The 13,049-nt window shown below is 45.3% G+C and overlaps 1 protein-coding gene across 1 annotated transcript; it reads right to left on the bottom strand.

The window, feature by feature from the left end:
• Positions 1-1,839: 1,839 nt before the first annotated feature.
• Positions 1,840-2,913, bottom strand: LOC142445946 (upstream-binding factor 1-like protein 1). Its single transcript, XM_075547796.1, has one exon. The coding sequence runs from the start codon at positions 2,911-2,913 to the stop codon at positions 1,840-1,842; it is 1,074 nt and encodes a 357-aa protein (XP_075403911.1).
• Positions 2,914-13,049: the final 10,136 nt, after the last annotated feature.

Raw genomic sequence — 13,049 nt, 5'->3', positions numbered from 1 at the left:
AAGCCATTGAAGGAACAATGCTTCCCTGACAGACACTGCTATGAAGGAAAAGCCACTCTTTATCCTGATGAATTTAACAGAACTATAAAATACACAACACAAGATAAGCTTCTTAAAAGAATAAATTGATTTTTATTGTGAAGATAACGTATCCACTGTGACAAGTGATGTGTAGACAAGAACACTAAATATTGAGACAAGATTAGTCACTTGACCAAGGTGTATTGTTAACCCTCAACTAAACAATCCATTGAGGAAACGTCCAGGCAAATTCAGTGCCACGAGGCCAACTCAAGCAGGCAGAGTGGCGATCAGGGTCCACGCTGGGGGATGGAGCCCTTCAGGGGACCTGTGTACAGGCAGGCCACTTAGCCACCAGTCAGGGAGCTCGCAGAGCCTGGTGATGGGTCCACAATGGAAAGTGAGCAGCTCAGGGGACCTGTGTGCAGGTCGATCACAGGAGATAGTCACAGGCACGAGTCATGCACAGACCACCCAGGCTTGTCGGTGGCGCACTAGGATTAAGATATTTGTGGGGGTGGGTGACGCAGGTCACAGGGGAACAAGGAGGGAAGGACTCTCTGGGCCCCCAGAGTCAAGCAGCCCCTGGTTGTGCTACAGCATTAGGAAACAACAGGGGCCATGGTGCTTACGTCTCTAGTGTAGGGGAATCCCTGGGGGACGTGTGGTGGGGAACACAGGCATGCCAACTGTGGGGAAACCACTAGAAGGTCTTCAAGGTGTCCAAGACCAGGGCTAGGTCTGAATGTCCCCCTGATCTGCAAATCTGGTGACTACTCTTAATGAGCCACAGAAGCATGTCCCTACATGGAGGAAATCTTCATGAAAGACCTCCCGATTTCCAATTGCCAATACATGTTCCTAGCTGCTTCATCTTGTTTTGAGTCATGTCCCATTAGTAATGAAGGTCCCATTAGTAAACGAAGGTCCCAAATACTCCACTCCCACACTTTACTCAATGTCCACCAACCTGCCCGATGCTACTTTGAAAAGGCAGTTCTACTTAACCACAGTTGGAGTTCTTTCCAACCTGGAAACTCATTTTCGAACAACGCTCTGCTCCTCTCATTAGGCTCTCCAGATCTGAACGTGTTCCCATCTGTCCAGAGAGATTTCCGTGGCTCATTCCTCAGAAGAGGACGGCCTGTTCCTGCTTCATTGCCTGTTCCTAGCCTGGAAGCTCGGCTGAAACCTGTCCATTTTGGGAGATGCTCCTGGTGTTTGAGATCTGTGACATAACTTCCAGCATCACGGCAACATGCAAGTCAGCACAGCTAGAGAAGCTGACAGACAAATGAAATTCATAGTGGCAGTCTTGAAAATCTCAGGGGCAGCTCTCCTCTGCTCTTCAGTAGGCATCAACAAGATGGCATGGAGTGGAGTTGTGTCCAAATGACTCAAGAAAATGCAGTAGGTGCGGAAACATGTTATTTAATCACAAAGACAAATGAGTTCATGAAGCATAAGGAATGATGAGCCAGGAAAACGTGCTCAGTGAAATAAGTCTGAGAAAAAAAGACAAAGAGCCATGTTCCCAAAGCTGAGACATCCAAATCCTCCAACCCGCCTGTGCAAACGCCACATGACGGACTGCAATGCACAGGAATACAGAGTTCTCTGAAAAGGGAAAGGACAAATGTCTGTGAACGCGCATGTCCAATAGGGAACCAGTGGGTGAAGCACGCCAGCACCGCTTCTCATTTCAGTAAGACACCGTCCATGAACAGCGCCTCCCACTGCCACGTCATCTAATTGCTTATTCCAGGACTCTATCTGCTCAGGATGATAATTGGAGGATGATTAGCTGGAGGATGAGCTTCAACCAGCACTGGAGGTGGTGGATGAATCTCTGGCTGGAAGCAGCACTCCCTGCTTGTGTTCAGGCTCCCCTTTCATCCTCTTCACTGATGCAGACTCCAGAGCCTCTGGAGACAGCCTTTTAAATGTGGGGGTTGGGCTTCCTAACATGCTCATTTCCTTACTCTTCCCATAGCCTGCCTTTCTGAATGCTGCGTATGACTGAGGAGAGAGGCTCTTCAGCCAGAGAGCTAGGTCTATCTTATACTGTCTCTGCATCGCCTGAGCCAGCTTCGTATAGTGGTCCTTCTGGCTCTGGGGGATAGGCTGCCAGAGCCTGCCAATCTCCACCATGCGCTCCCTGGGTGGCACATGTTTCAGCTTCTCACTGGACCACAAATCCTGGTAGAATTTGTGGTATCCATTCATAGGGGGCTTCTTGGGCTCTCCACAGACTGTCATGTGCATGGAGAGGTGATCTGTTTCCAGAGAGGACTTCCTTTCTTTCCTATTTCCTTGAGCAGTCATTTGAAGCTGTGGCCTCTTGGGGACATGATTTCTTTTGGAAGTGTGCTTCAGATGAGTTGTTGGTTTGAGTTGAGACAGCTTCTCTTTATATATTTTTCTCTCCTCTTGGAAATCTTGACGATATTTCTGCTTCACTTCTTCTGGAAGCTCTTTATATTTCTTCGCTAGAAGTTTAGTCAACTCCACGCTGCTTAGCTTAGGGTACCGTTGAGTATACTGGGAATGATTCTCCTTGTAGAAACGGATATAAGCCGACAAGGGCTTCTTGGGTAAGTCTGGATGCTTCATCACCTCTTTCTTCCTCAAGGGGTTTTGAGCATGTTGCTGAGCTTCTAGGACTAATTCTGTCAAAGTCCGCGACTTCCTCAGGTTGTCAGAAATCTCCAACCATTTGTGTTTGCACATTTCCCCAGAAAAGTCTTTGAAAGCTACCCTTTCCCAGTTCATGGTCTTCAGGGTTTTGTGGAAAGACTTGTTGTCATTCGGTGGGACATCGTTCTTTATGCGCTCCAGCAGCGTCTGGATGTCTGCTTCAGACCAGCGGTCTTGGCCTGTTGGCAGGGGCATGATTAGGGCTCTGGACCAGTGGATGGGCAATCCCAGCTGGTGAGAATCCTTCTTTTTCTGAAGGTGCAGCCAGGGAGTTAGTCCTTGAGATTCCACTGGGAGTATGATGCCAGTGTTCTGAAGAGAAAACGAACAAGAGTAACTCTCATTCTGGAACAATCTGTAAAATCAACCACAGTTTGCTTGTAGCATGTACCTTGGGTAATAGAAATGAACCATAAGGGTATGCTTATAAGTTACTCATACTTTGAATTAACCATTAGGTTCAGCTTCCCTAGCTGCATCTGTATTGATTCCTATTGCTGACTCTGACTTCTAAAACACACTAGCCACCTCTCTCCCCTCCCCCAACCCAGTTCAATAGTTGTCAAGTGAAGAATTGCCTTTTAATCAAGATGAGTGAGTTATAGGAGAGTTGGGGGGTGTAAATGCGCTATGAGAAAATTACAATGTAAAGAGAACTGATTCTAAGGAACTTAGCTGAAAGTCACAGCATCCTGAAGGTGGGTGCATTGCTACTTGGGTTTATGAAGTGTTAGCTAAGCTTGGATTAGCCTGGATTCTTCCAAGAAAAAATTTAATTCACACTTGCCAGTTCCAGGATGGGATGCTATGTGAGTGTGGTCATAGATTGGAATGAGTCCGGGAGGTTTCATTAGCTTTGCAATGATTGACAGGTGTAGGGGCTAGCTCCCTTCAACAGCTGGATTTGGATGCTGTGCATATGGTTGCTTAGCTCCTGGTCAATTTCCTCCTGAGAACAGCCTGGTCTTTAATACAAGCTTTGGATCCAGCAACCCGAGAGCTTCCCTGATATCCATTTTTATAACCTCTCTAGTTATATTGGTCAGGAGAAATCTCCAAGTTACATTCCAGCCTTGACTTGGAGTGGATGAACCCCTTCTATATTGTTATGTGGTCTATCTGGATAAAAATATATCTACATACATACACGTACAGAAGAATGAGGCTATAACAATATTACAGGGGAAATCATGGTATAAAGTACTTTATTTTCTAGACCATGCAGAATCACAGTCTCCCTAGAGAACTCAGGGAATCAAAATTATATATTTTTTAATTCAAAGTATTTTGGAAATTGTTATAGTTGTATCTCAAAATATGAAAATAAACTGATTTAGATTTCATTTAGGCCCAGCCAGGAAAATAAAGGCTTTGTGATGAGCCATATTGACTCCTTATTTAAAAAAGGAAAGATGCAAAGGAAATTATATAACTTTATAAAATTTATCTGCTAAATATTTCTCATCTTTAACTTTCAATGAAAGGTCTACCTGATTTTGGAAACCTTTTCAAAATATCCTACACTTTAAAATATTTTTAAAAAAACTCCAATGTTTTTGTGTGAACCGCATTTCATTGTGCTTTCTAGTATAGAGGACAAATCAACTTGAAAAGTAAACAGTCACATTGGATTCTTTCTACATTTCTATTTCTAATTTACATAATCAGTTACAAAAATAATTTATGAGCATAGAATAAAAAGTAGGAAAATAAATTCTCAAAGACTTGAATGTATCAGGGTGGAATATCTAAGATTGCATTTCTACATAATGTTGCTTCCATACCTATAATTTTCCAAACAAAAAGCCACACAGGCAGTACTCACTAAATCGGGTCAGCAAAAGAAAAGCAATCATTGCTTCTTAGCAACTATAGCTAATGTAGAAGCTGAGAGACCTGACAATCTCCCAAGAAAAGAATCAGGTAATGTGTTCTGTAAGGAGAAATTAGTGTATTTAAGAATCAGCGTTTCTCCACTTTTCTTTTTTTACATTTTATTAGGGACTCATACAACTCTTATCACCATCCATACATATACATACATCAATTGTAAAAAGCACATCCATACATTCCCTGCCTCAATCATTCTCAAGGCTTTTGCTCTCCACTTAAGCCCCTTGCATCAGGTCCTCTTTAGGGCAAAGACTGTACAGATGTGCTTTATACAATTGATGTATGTATATGTATTGACTGTGATAAGAATTGTATGAGCCCCTAATAAATTGTTAAAACAAAATAAATAAATAAATACTATGAAAAAAAAAAAAAGAATCAGCGTGAGAACACGCAACAATAAACTTTATATAAAAGAAAGCCCTAGTTTTAATTGAATTGTGAAAAGGGGGGAAAAATCCTCACTGAAATTTACTGCGCACATATGCTCAAGTCAATGTCATGAAATTGACTCTATCTAATGAAGACCATGTAGGAGCCGGGCCTTGGGATCTCTGGAATTCATTTTTAAGGGGTAGAAATGGTTATCTATTGAGAGTGGAGCTGCACAAGAACTGCACACCCTCATCATGGGTTAGAAATGCAACTGAGAATCGCCAGTGCTTTGTTAGAGTTATGCCGAACTTAAACCCATTGTGTCACTTGCAACAACAAGCCATCGTGTTTCCAACTATGAGGCAGAAATACTTTAGGAGAGCGTATCACCTCATCTTGCACCAAGTGATGGGCTGTGGGGTTTAAAAGCTAACCCAAAGGTTTATAAATGACTCTAAATCAAGAGGGGCATCTACGCAATTCAAGTTTATATCTAAGTCAGAAGTGACTCAATCATATAGAGCTAAATTTAGTTCTTTGAAATAAAGGATATGAGGTCAAAAAAGTAGGGGCATGAGGGATCTGAAGTGAGGGAGAAGCAAGCTAGCATTCCCACAGAGCCACATAAAACTGAACGACATTCTTAACATTAATGGCCTCAAATTTGAGTGCTCACCTGAAGACGTTGCCAAGAGATCCTTCAGTGTGCGCTGCAGAACTGGAGCATCAGAAGTCAGCTCAGGAACCAGGGTCTCCAGGGACTAGAGCAGTAGATTTCAGAAGACTATGCACTCAGTGCAGTTGTGTGCAAGGTGTGGACCTCCTGGGGAAGATGGTATTAGGTTCCCATGTGCCCTGTGTTTGGCCCCTGGAGACCACATCATTTCCTCCCCTGGGTTTACACAAAAAGGCCTTGCCATAAACTCTAAAATACACCATGGTTTTTCTTTCAAACAAAGGGTTATCTTAAATTAACTCTTCTGTTAATGCAGTCAGGAGGGATTACATTTGCATCTGCATCCACAGTAACCTATTTCTTTTGTTTTCAAATGGGAAAGAGTAATAAACCAAGTCAAGCTAAAAGTCTACTTAGGGAAATTTCACAAAGGTATTAGACTAAACAATATGAATTTCTACTTCTTAAGTAGACTGTCCTGTGAGTCTGAACGGAGGGATTTCTGACAGGATTTTAAATGGTTCATGACTCACGCAGTTTGGGACTGAAACCACTTCCAAGTCCATGGCTGGGATTCAGGCTAGAGGCTTTCCTGACTGTTGCAATTGCGTTTCATGAAAAGTCATGGGCAGGTTAGAGGACTGTCATTTGTGACAGAGGCATCCTAGTGCATCGTGGGTAGGACTTGGCCTAACAACCACCAGGTTTATAATTGCAACCACCAGCTCTTCTGAGGGAGAAATCCTGGGCTCCAGACTCCAGTCAAGCCTTACTCACAGGGCTATTGGTAGCCTATCGTATGGGGTAAACATGGGTCAGTATCGACTCCTTGCTAATTAGGTACCTTTCGTTCCTTGACCCAGGGCACATGGAATAACAAGAGGAGACTCATGAAGGGTCTTATTAAGGGAGAAGTAAACCAGCATTCCCACAGAGCCACACGAAACTGAAAGACGTTCTTAACATTAATGGCCTGAAACTTCAGTGCTCACCTAAAGACGTTGCCGAGAGTTCCTTCAGTGTGTGCTGCAGAACTGGAGCATAGGTGGAGCATAGGTCAGCGCAGGAACCAGGACTCCAGGGACAGGAACAGTAGATTTCAGACGAGTTTGCACTCAGTGCATTTGTCTGCAAAGTGTGGCTGTCCTGGAGAAGATGGTATTAAGTTCCCAGGTGCCCTGTGATTGGACACTGGAGACCACACCCTTTCCTCCCCTATGTTTACACAATAGGCCTTTCCATTGTTTCTAAAGTAAACCATGCTATATCTTTCAAACAAAGGGTTATCTTAAATGAACACTTCTGTTAATGCAGTCAAGAGTGCTCACAGTTGCATTTGCGTCCATGGTAACCCATTTCCTTTGTTTTCAAATGGGAAAGAGTAAGAAAACAAGGGAAAATAAGTGTCTACCAAAGGAAATTTCACAAAAATGTTAGAACACCAATCACTGCTTCTAAGCAACTATGGCTAATTAAGAGGCTGAAAGACCTGATAATCCACCAAGCAAAGAATTAGGTATTCTGTTCTGTAAGGTGTAATTACTATGTTTAAGGATCAGTATGAGATCATGCAAAAAAAAAAAAACAACCCTTTAAAAATAACATATTACTGCCCTAGTTTAAAAATGGGTTGGGGGATAAAAGAAAACGGAAAGTTGTCAAGTCAACGTCATGAGGTTGACTTATGTAATGAAGATCCTACAGTAGCTCGGGCCCTGGGATTTCTGAAGTTTATTTTTAAAGAGGTGGAAATGGTTATCTATTTGGAGTGAAGCTGTAGGAGAACTGGACACACTGATCATAGGTCAGGAATACAAATAGTAATGACCAGTGATCTTCTAGATAGACTTTAAACCCAAACCCATTGTGTCACTTCCAACAAAAACCAATCTTTTCTGGAATTATGAGGCTGTAACTCTTTAGGGGAGCATATCACCTCATCTATCCTCAACTGCTGGGCTGCTGCAGTCAAAGCGAATGCAAGTGTTTACAGATGAACTCTTAAACAAGAGAGGCAGCTACAATCCTTAAGTCTACATCCGAAGCCAGAACTGAATCAATGGTAATAAGGTAAACTAGTTCCTTGAAAAAGGCTATGAGGTCAACAGAGGAGCTCCATGAAGGATCATTAGTAGGGGAAAAGTAAGCCAGCTTTCCCACAGAGCCACACGTAACTGAGAATTTCTTAGCATTAAATGACTCGAATTTGAGTGCTCACCTGAAGACGTTGACAAGAGTTTCTTCAGTGTGCGCTGCAGAACTGGAGCATCAGAGGTCAGCGCAGGAACCAGGTCCGCCAAGGACTGAAGCAGTAGATTTCAGACCTTGCAGTCAGTGGAGTTCTGGGCAAGCTGTAGCCCTCCTGGGGAAGATAGGATTAGGTTCCAGGGTGCCCTCTGATTGGACCCTGGGGACCACACCCTTTCCCTCCCATTGTAACACAAACAGGCCTTGCCATTGGCTCTAAAGGAAACCATGGAATTTCTTCCAAACAAAGAGCTCTCTTAAATGGCTGCTCCAATCCCCTGGGGCAGTCAGGAGTGAATAAGGTTGCATTTGCATGAGCAGTAAACAATTTCCTTTGCTTTCAAGGGAAAAGTGTGGTAAAACAAGATGAATGTCTAGTTGAGGGAAATTCCACCAGCCTCCTAGACAGCGGACTATCATTTTCACTTCATCCAGAGAAGTTCCCTCACTGGTGGTCTTTGGGTCATGAAAGCCGGCTTTGGGTAAAAGCCTGTATGCTCTCCAGAAAGCCCAAGCCAGATGGGACCTCATCTGTCACTTAAAAAGGGCTCTTCTGTGGCAGAGTCGTGAGCATTGTATTTAGCTTCCATGGAAGATAGCAAACCTGAACCTTTAACTTCTAAATCCGTTAACTCAGAACGAGGTGACCTTTGTGTCCTTATGAAGTCATTGTGCTGGAGCACAGAAGCGTCCTTCTGAAGCAGAGCTGCCTGCGAGTTGGAACCCCAGGTCCTTGCATTAGTCACCCAAACAGTGACCAACTATACTGCGCGGCCTCTCTCTGGGGATATACCAATCCAGAACCCACTGCCACTGAGTCACTTCCAACTCACATCCACCCTGTATGGAGCTGTGAGGCTGTAAATCTATAGGGGAGCAGCTCACCTCATTGCTCCCTTCGATGGACTGGTGGATTTAGAAGCCGATCCAAAGGGCTACAGTACAACTCTCACCCAACTCAGCGACTTAAACCTCCTAGGTCCTATCCGGAAGTCAAAGTTAAATCTCATCCCCTTTCCTAATGCTGTGACCCTTTCACATTGTTCCTCATGTTGTGGTGATCCCCCCAGCCATAAAATTATTTTCGTTGCTACTTCATAACCGTAATTTTCTCCTGTTACGAATCCGAATATAAATATCTGATATGCAGGATATATTATCCTTATTACACATTGAACATAGTTAATGCATAATGATTAATCATGAAAACAATATGTAATGTTATATTGTGAAATATTTATTTCTAATTCCAAATAAATGAAATTTTGTCTTAAGGCTTGGCATAGCATGGGTAACAGTCTTCAAGCCAGGTACTCATAGGTGGGCATATCTGCATGTGGGTGAACCTGGCTGGAGATGGCTAGAGGAGTGGCATCTCAGTTGCCAAGACCATCAGAAATGTGTTTTCCTATGGTCTTAGGCGACCACTGTGAAAGGGTCATTCAGCCCCCAAAGGGTTCACGACCCACAGGTTGAGAACAGCTGCAATAGTGGCCTGTGACCCAAAAGGACCCGATCTAGCATTTCTAAGGCATTGTCCATCTATCTCCAGTAGACAGCCACATGTGTTTGTACAGATAACAGGTTCCTAACTGGTTCTGGCTCAGACAGTTATGGAGTCAAGCAAGTTCCAAGTCCATGGCTGGCTATCAGGCTCAAGGTTTTCCTGACTGCTGTAGTCAGGGTTTCATGAAATGTCATGGGCAGGTTACATGACTGCCACTTGTAACAGAGGAGTCCTGGTAGCAGAGTGGTCAGGACTCGGGCTGATAACCAGCAGGTCCACAGCTGGGGACCAGCAGCTCTTCCGCGGGAGACATCCTTGGCTTTGTACTCCAGCCAAGGCTTTCTGCCTCGGAAGCTCACAGGGGCATCTGTAGTCAGTCCTATGGGGTGGCCACAGGTCAGAATCGACTCCATAGTAATTGAGTAAGTTGAGTTTCTTGACAAGGAGGTTACCAGAGGAGGCCCGTGGAGGATCTCGAGCAAGAGAGAAGCAAACCAGCTTCCCCACAGAGCCACACAGAACGGCAAAGGTTTCCTACCCCTAATGGCCTAGAATGTGTGTGCTCACCTGAAGGCTCTGGCAAGCGTTCCTTCTAGTGGACCGCAGCTTTGGAGGTCAGCGCAGGCACCAGGTCCGCCAGGGATGGGAGCCAGAGATTTCAGACCTTGCGGTCAGCCAGTTCTGTGAACACTGAGGCTCCTCTGGGGAAGATGGCATTAGGTTCCAGGGTGCCCTGTGATTGGACCCTGGAGTCCACACCCTTTCCCTCCCAGTGCTTACACAAATAGGGCTTTCCCATTGGCTCTAAAGTAAGCCACGGGATTTCTTCCAAACAAAGGGTTATCTGAAATGGCTGATCCAGGTCCCTGGGGCAGTCAAGAGTGGATTAAGTTTGCATTTGCATGAGCAGTGAATGATTTATTTTGTGTGCAAGGGAAGGGTGTGGTACAACAAGATCTATGTCTAGCTGAGGGAAATTCCACAAGCCTCCCAGACATCAGACTATCATTTTCACTTCATCCAGAGAAGGAGCTCCCTCACTGGTGGTCTTTGGGTGGCCATGTGACAGTCACGAAAGCCGGTATGCTCTCCAGAAAGCCCAAGCCAGATGGGACCTCATCTGTCACTTAAAAAGGGCTCTTCTGTGGCAGAGTCGTGAGCATTGTATTTAGCTTCCATGGAAGATAGCAAACCTGAACCTTTAACTTCTAAATCCGTTAACTCAGAACGAGGTGACCTTTGTGTCCTTATGAAGTCATTGTGCTGGAGCACAGAAGCGTCCTTCTGAAGCAGAGCTGCCTGCGAGTTGGAACCCCAGGTCCTTGCATTAGTCACCCAAACAGTGACCAACTATACTGTGTGGCCTCTCTCTAGGGATATACCAATCCAGAACCCACTGTCACTGTGTCACCTCCAACCCGCATCCACCCTGTATGGAGCTGTGAGGCTGTCAATCTATAGGGGAGCAGCTCACCTCATTGCTCCCCTCCTGTAGACCGGTGGGTTTAGAAGCCAATCTAAAGGGCTACAGTACAACTCTCACCCAACTCAGCCATCTAAGCTTCCTAGGTCCGTATCCGGAAGTCAATCCAAACTCACCCTTAGTGGATTGTGACTCCAAAGGACGCGATCATGCGTTTCTAAGGCTTAGTGCATCTTTCTCCAGTAGACAGCCACATGAGTTTGCACAAAAACCAGGTTTCTGTTTCTCATCGGTTTGTGGCTCAGACAGTTTTTGGAGTGAAACAAGGTTCAAGTCCAGGGCCAGGTATCACACTAGAGGCTTTCCTGACTGTTGTACAGTCCTGAAGCCAGTTACACTTTCCTTAGGAGTGAAGGTGCGGAGTTTGGCCTGTCAATCAGGAGCTAACCAATGAGACCTCTCTGTGGGCATGTCCTTCCCCTGACGATTCTGGAAAAACTCTAGGATTTCCTCCTTGGAGGCCGAAGACACTGTCTTTGTCTGTTTACTCCCTTGGAGAGTCTCTACTGAGAAGACTGAATCCCTGTGAGTTATCCCCGAGGAGAAGCCACTGCACCTACCCTGATGCATGGACCTACCCTGATGCAGCCCTGGGCGCTAACGAAGCCACGTGGAGACCCCTGCCAGCCCTGAGATGCTTACATCGCCACTGGATCCAAAGACTTACTATGCACTGGCCTTGATCCTCCTGGATTTGGCATCATTCAATGTGTTTTGTGAGTGAGTACAGGACTTTATAAATTGGTATCAGACATATGGGCTAATATCAGACTTATGGATTTGTACTGGATTGGGTTGGGATGCTTTCGTTTTTTGAGGGGGCGGGGGCGGATGCTTTCTTAATGTATATTACCCTTTTTATAAAACTCTTTCTCTTTTTAAAAAAATATTTTATTAGGGAAGACTCTTTTTTGTTGTTTGTTTTTGTGATTCATCACTATGCTTTAATGATGTTCAATTGGTAGCAATGAAAATACATCCTGCAGATCAGATATTTACATGACAATTCATAAGAGTAACAAAATTACAGTCATGAAGTAGCAATGAAAATAATTTGATGGTTGGGGTGGTCACCATCATCTGAGGAACTGTATGAAAGGGTCGCAGCATTAGGAAGGTGGAGACACACTGACCTACAGAAAGGCCCCTTCACACCAGGATCTGAAATGCTAAATGCCATTCTCTGCTGCTCTTCACGCCAGTGAGGTTAGTGAGACGCTTCAAGTCACCCCATACATTTTTCTACAAGGGACTTCCAGGTCAGTCCCGGGGGAGGGTAATTGGCCAGGGACTCTCAGTACTGGAAGGATGGAGCAGTGTGTGGAGTGACTTGTACTGAGCTTGACTCTGACCACGCCCCCTCTCCTGGCCCCTCCCACAGGCACAGGTGGCAATGAAAAAAAACCAGGCCACACCTCCTACTTTGGAGCAGATGACTCCAGCAACGGCACATGTTACCGAGTGAAAACTGCTACATAGTTCTTTCTTGGCTGTCACCCTTATGGAAGATTGCCAGGCCTTGCTTCCGTGGCTGGGTGGGACTGAGCCACCACCCCTGACCTTCTCTTTCCTGCTACTGTTATGAGGGGCCATCGGGTCAGTCCCAACACACAGCCACGCGTCAAGGAGAACGTCAGCTGCCTCGTCCTGCCGTCCCCTCGCTTTGTCGTCACGATTGAGCCCTTTCTTTCCCCATTCTCGGCCTTCAATCTGCGTGCACCAACTCTCGCCCACAGATTGACGCAGCAATGGGTTACACACTAAAAGGCATGGCACGGGGGAAGGGACAGGAGATGGTATTCGGGGCTTAATACCTCTGGGCATCCCTGCCCTCGGGGCCTCTGCGTTCAAAAGGGCCAGGTGGAAGGCCCTGCAGAAATGGGGGAGGACTCACTATGCTCATTAGACCATGAAGCCTCCTTCCCCATCTTTGTTTTTGATCAAAACCAGTTCCCAGCATTCTACCAAGCTGAGGACACGCTGTTCCAGAAATCCCCTAATTCTCAATGTCAGGAGGAGGACCTAGTTCCTCCTTCCCAAGGCCACCCTCTTCTGAGGAAGCAAGCGCTGAGCGGTTGTCTTCGGCTTGGTTTTTACGTGACATACTCTGTCCCTCAGGTAAGGTTGGGGACACCCTCCTGCCCTTCACC

Source organism: Tenrec ecaudatus, chromosome 4 (genome assembly GCF_050624435.1).
Source record: "Tenrec ecaudatus isolate mTenEca1 chromosome 4, mTenEca1.hap1, whole genome shotgun sequence".
Classification (NCBI taxonomy): domain Eukaryota; kingdom Metazoa; phylum Chordata; class Mammalia; order Afrosoricida; family Tenrecidae; genus Tenrec; species Tenrec ecaudatus.
Note: the sequence above shows the minus strand (reverse complement) of the source record. Positions and strands in the feature narration are given on the sequence as shown.